Source organism: Stegastes partitus, unplaced genomic scaffold (assembly GCF_000690725.1).
Source record: "Stegastes partitus isolate 25-593 unplaced genomic scaffold, Stegastes_partitus-1.0.2 Scaffold264, whole genome shotgun sequence".
NCBI lineage: Eukaryota > Metazoa > Chordata > Actinopteri > Pomacentridae > Stegastes > Stegastes partitus.
This window is the reverse complement of record NW_007577995.1, coordinates 286636-300117: the sequence shown is the minus strand read 5'-3', so window position 1 is coordinate 300117 and position 13482 is coordinate 286636. Positions and strand designations below refer to the sequence as shown.

Genomic DNA, 13482 nt, shown 5'->3' with positions numbered 1-13482 from the left:
TACATTAGAGGACTGCATTGGGATCCCACAGGTCAATTTTGCTTGAGGGAAGGAAGCAGGTAGTCAGGAAATAAACTGTGTCTCTGCCCTCACCAGAAGAACGGAGTTAATGGATGAATTTGAAAAAACATTTGGACAATTTCCTCTGTTGTTACCAACAAATATGGAAAAGATTTTGACTTATCGCCGTATCAGCTGTGCAAAAGTGTTTAAATACAACAGGCACAAATCTGCCATCTCTTGGTAGCAGTGACACTTGCTTTATTCTCGTGGGTTAAAGTAAAATCTCATTTAAAGATAAAAACACTTTTTCTGGCACATATTACAGTTCTATCAAGAAATGTGTGAAATTTTTACCTACTGCCCTCGAATAGCCAATTCTTAGGAATGTAACTGTAATTCCGCTACATTGACAGCTACTCCACAGTAACACATTAAAAATACACAGTCAAATAATGTGTTTTCCCTTTGGGGACCAGAGAAGACACAAAATCAATGGAGCTCTATATTGTGTGGGCGTGAATGGTCAGAAATTCAGCAGGAGTGGGATTAAGAATGCAGCCCCGCATGGGGCTCTAGCTTAGCCGTCCTGCTAATCAATAGTTGGCGGTAATAATGTGCCAATAAACCTGGTCATGTGCACAGGAAAACACAGAGGAAGAAGGAGACGATGTCACTGTGGTTTGATGGGAGATGTTCGGTGTAAACGTGGCGTTTGACTCTTTTCAGGAACCTCTACAGAGGAACTTTCATCCTGTGAAGGCTAAAATCTGTTACCGGGTTTGAAAGACATTTTAGCTTTTTTTTTTTAAAAAATCTGAAAATTTCACATAGAAAGAATCATCAGATTTCCAACAATCCTTGTGTTACTCATCTGTGGTGCTGGGAAAGTGATCTAAGTTGAAAACTGGGATTTTTCATTAAATTAATTTTATTCTTTACGTTTCATTCAAAAATTTGCCAAAATTAGAAGCTTGCACTAGATTCTGCGTTCCAACCCTGGAGCCGTTATTAATTCAGCTGTGACCAACAAGCACATGACAAAAATCCAGGGACTTCTCGGCTGAACTGCAGGATGTGTTCACTTACAGATAAGCAGTGACAGGAATGGAAACAGATAAAAAAGATTTAGTAAAATATTTACAGTATGTAGAGTCACTTGTGGGCACAAATGTTGTACATGTTGGTTCCAAGCTTTTTTTTATTTTTATTTTTTTGGGGAAATATTCCCATCATCTATGGCTCTATAACTTTGTTATTTCCATTTTGAGTTCTCTCTACTTCTAGTCATTCTCATGCTGTTTCCATAGAGGTGCAGGACTTTATACTGCAGTGAAAAAATGAGCCCGTAAAATGTGACAGGAGCAAACAAAAAACGCCCATAAACCACTTTCAGAGGGTTTCAACTACATACAGAACACAATTCAAACCATAAAACAGTATTGTTTTCACTCCAAGCACAATAAAGTAATGTTTTTTATTCTTACGATCCACTACACATAAATATAGGAAAGGGTGTGCGTGACAGATGTTGACTTAAAAGTGTGCAAATAGCAGCTGATGCTTATGAAACGGTGGGTAAATGTATTTTTTGCACGCAGGAGATTCCGTTTGTGTTTGTCACCCTGCAGCCCTGTGACACACAGATACATCGTCTGATAGCTGTGAAGAGATGCAGCCTGGTGATACTGTGTTTTGACATACAGCGGCAACAGACGCTGCACACTGATCAGGATTATTTCCACCAGCAGCACCGGTTAGCAACGAACCTTTTACAGCGAGCGTCAGATGGCTGGGAATCTAAATAGGTTCACCGCTGTGGCTGCACGCACCACAATGCGATGATTTTGTTGGCGCTACACAGTCCAGGAAACATTTCATACCATCAAAGAACGTGTGAGAATTCATCTTTACACACCTCGGAGTAATCTGCCGTTTCTCCACATGTGCGCGTCGCTTTATTCTCTCACCTTTCTCACACGTGTCTCCTCCGTAGCTGGGCAGGCAGAGGCAGAGGAATGAATCAATCTTGTCGATGCAAGTGCCTCCATTTTCGCAAGGCTCGGACTGGCAGTCATCAACATCTGCGGGGAGGAGGAAGCAGAGGGAGCAGACGGGTTGCAGATCTCATTAGGGTTCAAATTTAAAGAATGTGCTCTGATGAAGGGATGTTGTTCATACAGGAGGGAGGGGGGGAAAAAAAGCTGTGCGAGCGCTCGTTTCCATTCAAGTTCTGACACAAGATGAGCTGCTTATTAGTTCTGCTTTAAACACTGAAATGTGTCCTTGTTGGTGAGTACATTATCATAATTCAAACAGGGTGTGAGGAGAATACAGACAGCCTAATCCTCCTTACATTCCTTCTTTATCCACATCCCCTCACAGAGGAAGACACTCTAAAAGCCTTTGGAGTGTTATTACCTTCCTTTCTATGCGTTTACGGAGCTTATGGCTGACTTTATGTATGTCTAATCTGCTCTTTTTGTCTCTGCCCATTGTCTCAGTTTACAGACAACTGCATGACAAGGAAATAGCAGCCTACACATTGCATTGCTTTTCCTTTAATGCAGTTGAAAAACAGACATAAATTTAGTGGATGAGACTCGCCCTCCCTCCCCCCGCCCAGCTGAAAAGGCCTTCAGCAACAACTGAAACCTTTTCCCAGCTCCGGGGCTGCAGCTCTGCGGCTATCTTTGCTCTCTAACCCCTCCGTCCAAAAAAATAAAAAGGCAGGCAAAAGGAACATTTCTCCACAGGGATCAATAAAGTATCACTTTATCATTGCAAATGGAGGGCATGTAATCTTCTTTCAGCACTGTGGGGTTTTTTTTTTGGAACCCAGAATAATAGATCCACCGCAGGACTGCACAAATCTATTAAAACTCACAGCGAGAGTGCAAAAAGAAAGCTACTTACAAGTTCAAACTCACTTCAGAGTGTTTCCTCACATCTTAACGGTTACTTAGTTTCAAGCAAAAAAAAAAAAATCCCAACAGTGAGAAAGGTCAGTGGCTGTGAAGAGCTAAAAGTGTCAGACAGATCAAACTACAGTGACCTTTAGCCTTATCCAAGATTTTCACATTTCAGACTGTCATCGCCGGACACACTGAGTGCTGCCTGCAGAAGGATTCATTTTTAATCTGAGCCTAACTTGTGGTTGGTCAGCGAAGTATGTTGCAGGCTGCTAGTGTGAGACTAAGTCAGATTGTTTTTGAATGTTTTTTTTAAGATCCAATTTTCCTACTTTTGGTGTAGCTGCAGATTAAAAGAAAATGCGTCTAACTCCGGCAGCAGAGGTTGTTCATCTGTTTATGAAAGTGGAAGTGCTTTAAAGATGAATGAAAGAAGAAGAGGCTGCTTGTTGAGGACATATACAAAGACCAGATATTTATGTGCTTTCTTTGATGACTCATTCAACTCGTTAAAAGTTGTTTCAGTTGAACAATGTCTCTGCATGAGATCAAATATCAGTTTAACAGTATCCTTCACATTTCACATTTCTTAAAAATATCTGTCTTTGACAACCTGGTTCAGCAGTTTAACTCACATAAAGCCAATATGTGAAGGAAAAATGTCAGATTTTCAACTTTCTAACCTTCCTTGAACTCATCACGTGTGCTTTCATTTGGAAAATTAACCAAATGTAACCTTAAAATTGTAATATTTCAATAATACGCTTCATTATACATGTCTTATTTTTAAAAATTGCCAAAATACTGATTTTTTTTTTCACGAAACCAGATTTTTTTATATGTAAAAAATCGAACATCGGTACTTCTCAGTGCTACGAGGAAAGCAATTAGTGATTCAGCTGCGACCAACAGCATCGTGACAAAAATTCTGGGACTTCTCAGCTGAACTCAGGCTGTGTGCACCAAAAGGCCAGCAGGAGACGAGTAAGGAAACAAATTAAAAACCTAAGCAGTGAAATATCTACAGTATGTAGAGTCACCATTTTCCCCAAGCATCTGTGGGCATGTAGAAAAATGTTCAACATGTTGATTTAAAGTATTTTCAGTTTTGGTAAAATAGTCAAAGAAATTCAACTTTTGCTTTTTTTTATTTTTTAATGATTGAGAGCATTATAACTTTCACATACTGCATGAAGAAGTTTTATCTACTTCCAGCCATGGTTGTGCTGTTTCCAAAGAGGTGCAGGACTTTATATTACAGTGAAAAATGAACCTAAAGTGTGTAAAAATGTGACAGGAGCAAAAATAAATAAACTCCCATAAACTGCTTTGTGGCTTAAATCATATCTTGTATTTGCAGCTCAGGCTAATACATTATAAATGTTGTGAGGTGCTGCGTGAATCAAAATGTTTAGGAAAGAGAAAATACATCTGAGCTGTGTGTTTAGTCAAAAAGACTGGATTCCCTATAAAGTGTTTCATTCGGTTATCGGTGGAGAAACGAGCCCCCCAGGAACAAGTAGAGGCCCAACACCTCAGCCTCAGAAATACACGTTTAACGGTGATATTAATACAGATGAATAAAATATAGAAGGAGAAAGCCGGATAGTTATGAAACAGCTCCTTCCTAATTGCGAGCAGTGTGACCTTGAGCGACCTCAAGATGAGAAAGTCCACAGTTAAACACATACAGTTTAACACACACCACCAGCTCTGTTTCCCCATTAAAATCAGTCCGGCTCTTTGTTGTTCGCTATGAAAAAGTCTGATCCCATTGTCCCTCTCATCCATTATGCAGAGGGGGAAGTTGCTCTTCAGAGAGATAATACTGCAAATTCTGCAAATCCATAACAAAGCCTTCCAGCATACCCACGCATCAGCTGCTGCCTGTCAGTTTGATTGTCTGTCCGTCCATCCGTCTCTCTGCGACTCTGAACGCGCAAAACTTAGCAAGCGTCGGGCGTCCACAGCCCGAGCAGGACTCTGAATGCAGATAAATACGCTACTGTATGTGATTTATTTATTCATGAAGTGTTCGCTTCCTTGAGGAATGGCTGCCTAATGAGCTGAACAGGTGTTAACGAACAAATTAGGACCCTTAAGACAGATTTATACCTCAATGTCAAAGTGTCACGGTACCTTCGCAGAAGCGTCTCTGGTGTCTACTTTGGGATGTGGAGGGACACGCAGAGGTTCATGAGCTTTTTCAAAAAAAAAAGAAAATGTAGCTGGATGTGAAGTGGATGTGCCACCGCAATATAAATGTACAGAATCTAAAGATAATTCCTGGAAACATTGCAGATATTCTTTTGTACTTAAGTAAACACCCTCAAAAAAAGCAATCGATTCATTACATTGTTGTAATAGCAGCACAAGTGTGGTTAATGGCATTAATGGAGGTTGCGTCCATTTATATGTTCCAGTTCTGTGGCTCAGTTACTGCACATGTTGTGTTCAATGTCATGGCCACAGACAGATAGACGTAACCATCATGGCAACATCCACTGGTTCATGGACTATCGCTTTGGAGTTTTCAGTTTGGATTTGGCCTTCACTATCCTGCTGTTTTAAAACTGGAGGTGGTGAGCGAAGGATGGTAGTAGCTACGCCCTAAAGCAGGGGTGTCCAATCCTGGTCCTCGAGGGCCACAATCCTGCATGTTTTAGATGTTTCCCTTCTTCCAACGCACCTGATTCAAATGATCAGCTCATCATCAAGCTCTGCAGAAGCCTGAAAATGATCCTGATCATGTGAATCAGGTGTGTTGGAAGAAGGAAACATCTAAAACATGCAGGATTGTGGCCCTCGAGGACCAGGATTGGACACCCCTGCCCTAAAGCATACCCTGCTTTATCATCTATTTTACACTAAATTAAATCATAATATACAAAATTAGTCATCATGTTGTATTGAAGGAGACTCTAAACTAGTGGATGAGACCTTAAACTTATTAGGAAACTATTTACTAACGTAACAAATCTAGCGAGATATAGGATCATTTTCTCATAGCTTTCCACATAATCGTAATTTTTTTTGCAACCAGAGGGGTCGCCCTCTGTTGGCTGTCAATAAAAATGCAGTCAAGTAAGTCGTTTCTGCTTTGACTTCACGTGTTAGACTTGAAGGCTACTTCCATCTTTTATATACAGTCATGATTTTTTGAGAGCCTTGGCATCTGTGTTTTTCCTGCTTTGACAAGGATTGAATTTTGTCCCAAATAAATAATACTCATTTATTCATGACAATCTGAACTATGCAGTATATACCATCAGTACATATGCAATCCAATCCAACTTTCAAAGCGACTGCCCATTACTCTTAACAAAATCTTCTTTCTCAGAGTTAACACTAACCATTTTTTGGATTTTTTTCAGAGCTGTTTCGCAGCCACCCTCAATTTATTGTTTCAGCTGTGAGCAGCTCCTCATTTCCATTGTGCATTGCATTGTGGGACAACAGTGTCACTCAGCTGCACACTCGACAATGAGCTGCATTTAGCCTGCATGTCGGCTGTTTTAAATATAGTTCATTTCATCACTTTTGCCAACAGTGTGAACATACAACGCTCTTCAAAACCGGTGTTGAATTAATTCAGAGCATATTTTACCGCAATCCGTAGTTTTGGCCACATAACTGGCTGTAAATTTATTTTTATTACAAAAAACATCGTCTGTAGTCATTACAATGCAGTCACACCTCAAATAATGAGGAGTCCATAGTTGTTGGAGAACTGCTGAGCAGAGCTTTGCACCACCATTTAGGTTATGCAACCTGGAGCTGAAGCATATTGGTTTGTTGCTGCCTGACAGTACTTTAGCAATTAATTTTGTTTCTGCAAAATAAAATCCTACAAGTGAAAGCTCTCTTAGTTTGACCTTGAGGGAAACGCATCACCCAACTCTCACCCTCTGAACATAAACTTTTGACCTCGACCCCGCCTCGCACGGTGATGGACAGCTTGACCTCTGACCTGCAAACAGGCCGTTAAGTCATTACGTGGAGACTGACGCAGGGCTGACTTCATTATGTCTGTGTGTGTGTGTGTGTGTGTGTGTGTGTGTGTGTGTGTGGGATGTGCGAGTGTGCATGTGTGAGCGTCACCCACCAATCTCACAGTTCTCCCCAGTGTATCCTTGTGGGCAGTAGCAGCTGTAGCCCGTTCCCTGTGGAAGGCACTTTCCTCCGTGCAGACATGGGTTTGTCACGCAGGGCTCCACCTCATCTAAAAGAGTCAGACAGATGGGGGTAAGAGGCGGTGCATTCAGGGGGGGAAAAAAAAGGCAGTTAACTGGTGCCACTGTAAACGACAATGTTTTTTTGTGTTTTGGCAAGAATGAGACAGATATATCTAAGATGAAAATACTTATTTTCACAGTGATCCTCTAAAGTTGGATGGCTGAAACCTTAATTTCCTCCCCCACTGCTCATATTTTGGGTAAAAAAAAAAAACCCCAACACAAAATCAATGTGTGACTCAGTAAAACGTGCCGCTCTAATTTTCCATCAGCGCAGCTCAGCCAAAACCAGCGGTTTCAACACATGCATATCCATTTCACACTCCGTCTCTTTTCAAAGGGATCAGAAGCCAGAGAGCCTCAACCTCGCCATCCACTCACAGCCACAGTTGTCATGGTTACCATATGGAAAGCAAGCCTCGGCTCACTCCAGCGAGCGTAGTGGGCAGCGTGAGAACTTCAGACATTAGCCGTCCTCAACAGAAACGAGCAGACCTACCGGTGAGCGCCTCGGCCCGGCTATTCACTCCCTAAATGCGTGCGTGTGTGTGGTCTCCTTCCACAATTACAAATTTCCATATCAATTGACACGCCACCACGTGTTTCTCCCCTGAGCTGCTCATTATAGCAACTTAAGGTCTTTGAAAACCACCACTCGTTCGTGCTGGCCGCAAAAGCTGGGCTGTGGGAGTCTTTGTTCTGCCAGCTCTCTCTGTGACACCGAGGGCTGCTTAGGAGGGGGGTGCTGTGCGAGGTTGACACTCGTGCATGTCTGTGTGTGCGCAGGTTTGTGTGTTTGTGTTTACACGGTGCGATGAGCGAAAATCAATACCTCGGCTATGATTAGCCCCGAGGCTGAGCCTGTTCAATAACTAACCAGAAGCAGACATCTCAAGCTCACATCTTCTGAATTACCGTCAGGGCGAAATAAAGGTTCAGGGACAAAGGGAAGATTGAAGGTTTTCAATCAAAAGGACTCCAGTACTGAGCAAGATTTCTCAATAGCTGCAGGTCTATGATAAATTTTGCGATCTATACTCCCCTCTGCTCATGCTTTGAATTCTGCTGAAGTCAGGTGCTAAAACCAGCCATGCATTTCATTTAATGTACATCAGTCTGGGCCCAACGTGCACTTGCGCCCTCCGCATCAGTCAAGGTCATGGCACGGCTTGACAAATATCAACTGTTATGACAAGCAGATTTACTATAGCGCGTGTGTGCGTGTGTGTGTGTGAAAGATAAACCTTGTGCGATTGGCCGTTCATTAAAGCGAGTGGTGCAGAAAAATCAATAGTCTGTAGAAGGAGCTGACAGAGTGGACTGTCCCTCGCTCTGCACAGCGGCTGACACCACTGGTACAAACAACAATAAGCTGGCAACAGCAAAATCCAACTAATAAGTTTACAGAGATAGGACAGTTAGGGGATAATACTTTGCTGCGGCAACGCTGAGATACCTGTAAGTATTAATCCGCACGTCACACACAGCTTGGAGTAATCACAGACACAGAGAAAATATGGGTTATCTAGGAAATGTGATTTACGGATAAACACTGCCGGCCTAACAAGTCAGAGTTGGTATTTGTGAAGGCAGGAGAGCACAAAGAGGATGATGGAAACAAAGAAACTGGCTGCAATTTAAATGTTACAGAAGATTTTTAAAAAAAAATCTGTCTCACAAAGATCAGACAAAGCCCAGAAACTCATTGTGTGTTCATGCTTTGTTCTTGAAGGTCCTTGAATCCAACCTCAGGCTCTCATTTTCTCTTCTCTCTCATTGATTGAACTGACTGATGAAGTGCTCTGTGATCCAGTCAGGAGAGCAAATACTGACCACCACCATGAAACCACGGCCACGAGGGACTTAGCCGGAGCTGGGAGTGCACGCATGAGAAAGAGATGTAAGCTGACAGCCATTATTCTGTTCCAATCTCCTGCAAGTGCATCCATCCACCTCTACTGTTTGTGTAGCAAAGATATCAGTGCATGTTTGTGTGTTTATGGCCTTCTGCCTGCATGACTCCAGGGTCTCTCAGTCAATCAATCAACCCTCATACTGTGCACCAGCAGCCCAGATGGTTGCCCTCGGCTTCTTGTCGATACAGTTTACAGCTGTTTTCCATCCGCAGACTCCTCACACTCGGAGCAGGCGGCTCACCATGCCTGCCGCAGACATGAGCCGCTTTCAAAGGGAGGACGAATAAATCACCATAGAAATGTGTGATAGCATGATGCCCAAGGGGCTTCCGAGCACTCAGTGATAGGATGTTTCCTGTATGTGCTCTCATTATCAAGCAAGCAAAAAAAAAAAATAAGTAGGTGGCCAGCCAGGAGCTTCACACAGATGTACTGTGCTGCAGACTTAATCATCAGATTGTGAATGGTGGCGGGGATGTGGTGTCTGCTTATGGTGGGAGTAAAAGATATGTAGATGGGGGGGAAAACACACGGAATCTTTTGAATTCGTAAGCCAGTGGCAAGGTCACAGGAAAAGAAATGAAAAGGCATTCTTAAAAGATAATTACCTTTTCTTTTTTTTTTCACAACCAGGGCTTTATTTTCCTGGTTCCGTCTATCATTTCTACTGGCTGTGATAACAGCAAATGGAGCAATTCATGAGACCTTACTACAACAAATACAACACAAAGCACAACAACAGATGTCAGAGCGCCACTGTGCAATATCACCCAAATGTCAAATTGTTCTAAATTGCATCACCTCTCAACAACTGCGTTATATTTTTTTAAGCTGGCAAAGAGTATTTCCTTCTTTAAACAATCAAAAACAGATGCTTGAGAAGGATTATATTTGAAGTACAGGCTCCAAAGCAGAAATTCAACGCGACAAAAGCGAATGCACCTATGATCACTGACACAGAAGTTACAGAACCTGTCATTAGTGAAACAAAATTTAGGACACCTGTAATTTCCAATTAGCCTAATTGCATGAACATGGTTATAAAAGTAGCCGTGTGTCTATCTGCATGTCTGCATCCTGGAACAGCCTAAAAAAAGATAACTGGCAAATTAATTTTGAAAAATCTAATCGTGGGGCTTCCCAAAAATAGAAAAGGATACAGGGAGATTGGTGAACAGCTTAAAATCAGTGGAAACACAGCTGCAGCAGTAATCAGGGGATATAGAATGAGCCATATTACCACTAATGAGAGCCACTGTGGCTGTCCAGCTAAAATGACACCACAGACAGTGAGCTGTTTTCAAAATCCAGCTCTAAAAAATAAAAAAAAAAACAGACAAGCAAATGCGTCAGACTTGGCACAGGGGTTATCTGTACAAAAAAAAAAATCGAAGTTTCTGTGTCAGCTCAGACAGTGTGAAGGGCATTGCATAACATCTGCCTCTGTGAACAGTGTCCAAGATGGAAAAAAACGTTTGCTTTCTCTTCAGCACAAAATTTCCAGATTAAACTTTGCTAAAGAAAAGACGCCTGATGGAGCTCATTGTTTGGATAAATTTGGCTCAGATGGGGTCCGGCATGCTTGGTGTCAACCTGGTCAAGACTGCCACAGTAAACGCATAGTCCCGACAGTGAGGTGGGAGTGTGATGGCATGAGGTTGTATTAGTGCAAAATGTGTTTGGGTGATGATAGATTTATAAGATGGCAGCATGAGTGGCTGTGGATATGTCAAAGTGCTGTATGACAAAATCACTCCCAGTCTGCAGAAGCTTGGCAGACGAGGAATACTAACACCAGTCTACACACAATACCAAAATCACACAAGAGAGTCTGAAGAAGAAAAAAGTCAAAACTATGTCCAGGCTAAGTATGACACCTGATGGGAATCCAACAGAGCACCTTTTAAAAAGAAAGAGAGCAACACATCTCCTCCAGTGAGCAGCAGCTGGAGTTGGTGGAGGCCAAAGCCAGAGCTAAAAGAAAAAGGATCAGGTTGTCGGAAACACTACTCCAAATGAAAGGTAATGTTGCTCTGAAATATCTCAGTAAAACTGTGTTCTAACAAGTACTCCATCCGCTTAACAGGTGATGTGTCAGTGCTTCCAACTTGTTTCTTGCGGCCACAAGTCACTGCAGCTTTAAAGAACTTTAGATGTTGGCTTAGCCCCAGTTACTGCAACCAGCACTGCAACTCCCATTCCACACTCAACATCTATGAAGAAAACCAGATAATTTGCCAACATGCATAACAGAAAGTGGGCTTTTTGTCATCACATTTGCTTTCCAGTCCACACCCCTACAGCTCTTGCACCAAGCTGATGCGTAACAAACAAGTCCAACCCACTGAAGGCACAGAGATGGTGAGACAGCAGAAAGGAGACTCCCACAAAATGTTAAAGTAGCAGACGAGAAAATATTTTGGCCAGAATATCTGAAGCACTTTTGTTGGAGGGGAAAAAAAAGGACAAAGTCCATAATAATCACTCACAGAAGGCACAACCGCTTGCTGTGCTGAGTAATATAGGTCACAGATAAACGGACAGACGGGACAGGATGGAGCAGGAAGTTTGGGTAATCCTCTCAAGGCTCGCCTTTGTTTTCTCTTCTGAGTAAGATTCACTAACCAGGAGGTGTGTTTAAACTATTTCTGCTTGACTTCTTTGGATTTATTTCCCTTCATTTGAATTCTGATTCTAAATAATACTAATAATGATGAATTGTGGATGACTGACTCTAACAATGCTCAAAGGTGTGATGCTCACCTGCAGGGCTGAGCGTCGTGGTGCTGATGTTGACCCCTCCTCTGCTGCTTTCTTCCTCCATGTTGCCTGGTAAAAGGGCCCCTGATCCCACAGCGTGCGACCAAGTGGGCTCCTCCTCGTCTGGGGGTCCGGCTAGCGACGGAGGATAATCCAGAGAGTCGTTCACAACCGCCTTCTCCGCTGGGACCAAGCGAAGCAACGTCGAGGGGTCGAAGACGCTGTCCTGGTTGTCTGAGAGGAGAGACGGAGCCGAGACCCCGAGTCCAACGGTTTGCGATGTCGAATGGGAAGAAGAGGGCGATGACGGTGAGGGTGACAGGGACGGGGTTTGGGAATGGGATGGTGAGGAAGTGGTTGGAGACGGGGAGGAGGAAGAGGGAAGAGATGGGTCGATGGACTGGGATTCAGAAAGGGATGATTGGGAGAAGGACACGGATGGTGAGGCGGATGGAGATGAAGATGGTGTTTGAGATGAGTCTTGTGAGGCTTGTAGAGAGGAGTTTTCTTTTGTTGGTGAAGTGGATGAAGAAAAGTCGCTTTCTGTTCCAGTTACAGTCATGACCGAGGCCTCCAGAGGACTGGTGGTGGTGGTGGTAGTGGTAGTGGTGGTAGTGGTGGACTGCCCCTTCCTGTGACCCCTCTCTCTGGATCTTTCCCTGGATCTCTCCCTTGGTTTGCTTGTTCCAACTGGCCGGCGTGAGACTTGTATCTCCCCTTTCGCCTCTGCGCCAGTGATTTCCCCGCTCCCTTCTTCATCTGCTTTCCCCTTCTCCTCTCCTCTTCCCCTGTCTTCACCTCTGCTCCTGTCCTCCCCCCTGTTCTTCTTCCCCCTTCCTCTCCCTCTGCCGCTGGCTCTGGAGGTCACCGTCTCGTCCCTCTTGTCGCTCATCTGGGTCGTGGTCTCCGCTTCAACCCGGATCCAGGTTTCCCCGGCTGAAGAGGTGATTTCAGGCGCAGGGCTGGAGGAGGTGGACGTCTCTGAGCTTTCCCAGCTCTTGGTGCTCTCTGCAGTCATGGAGCTAGAGGAGGCAGTCAAAGTGGATGATGCCAGATGAGTGGGTGACTCTTCGCTGGCTGCTGTGGTGCTCTCCCTCGGGGTGCTGCTGAACCATGAACTCCCCCAAGAAAACAAACCTGTGCAGGTTGCAAAAACAAACAAAAAGAGAAAAACAGGGAAAGTCAGGAGTGCAATTATTGCAGACAGAGAGAAGGGTTCAAAAGACAAAGTGAAAAATCATCTTATGGATTCTCTCCACTTTGCCAAAGGCGGCAAAACAAACTCTTCTAAGCTGTCTGAGATTTCCGTCAGCTGTTTTTCTCTATTGCTGCAGCAGTACTGTCTACACGTCAATATTACCAACAGCAGCTGGCAAAGCTCTGCGGACACCGAGAAGAAAAACATATAAAGAAAAGGTCTTGATAGTGCTGAACATTTTCCTCTATAATATGTTAAACACCAAAGTCTGGGATAAATATAACCAGAGAGCAGTGTGTGTAGAGAGCGGACAAATAATGAAAAACGAATTACAGTCGTGAAGGCAGGTAGACAGGTGAGCGACATCACACTCTTAGTCTGAAAGAAGTGCAAGTGTGAGCTTTCAAAATATTACGGTGTTCATGTCATAACATAGTTTCTGATTTGTAAATGCCAACATA

The 13482-nt window shown here is 43.3% G+C and overlaps 1 protein-coding gene across 1 annotated transcript in view; it reads right to left on the bottom strand.

The window, feature by feature from the left end:
- LOC103357616 (neurocan core protein-like) overlaps window positions 1–13482 on the bottom strand; it is a 36581-nt gene that overhangs the window by 6381 nt on the left and 16718 nt on the right. Inside the window, exons 11-13 of the mRNA XM_008282235.1 lie at window positions 11827–12960; window positions 7018–7134; window positions 1971–2084 (exon numbers count right to left, since the gene is read on the bottom strand). Of these exons, the coding sequence (XP_008280457.1) occupies window positions 1971–2084; window positions 7018–7134; window positions 11827–12960 (1365 nt within the window). The remainder of the gene's footprint in view (window positions 1–1970; window positions 2085–7017; window positions 7135–11826; window positions 12961–13482) is intronic.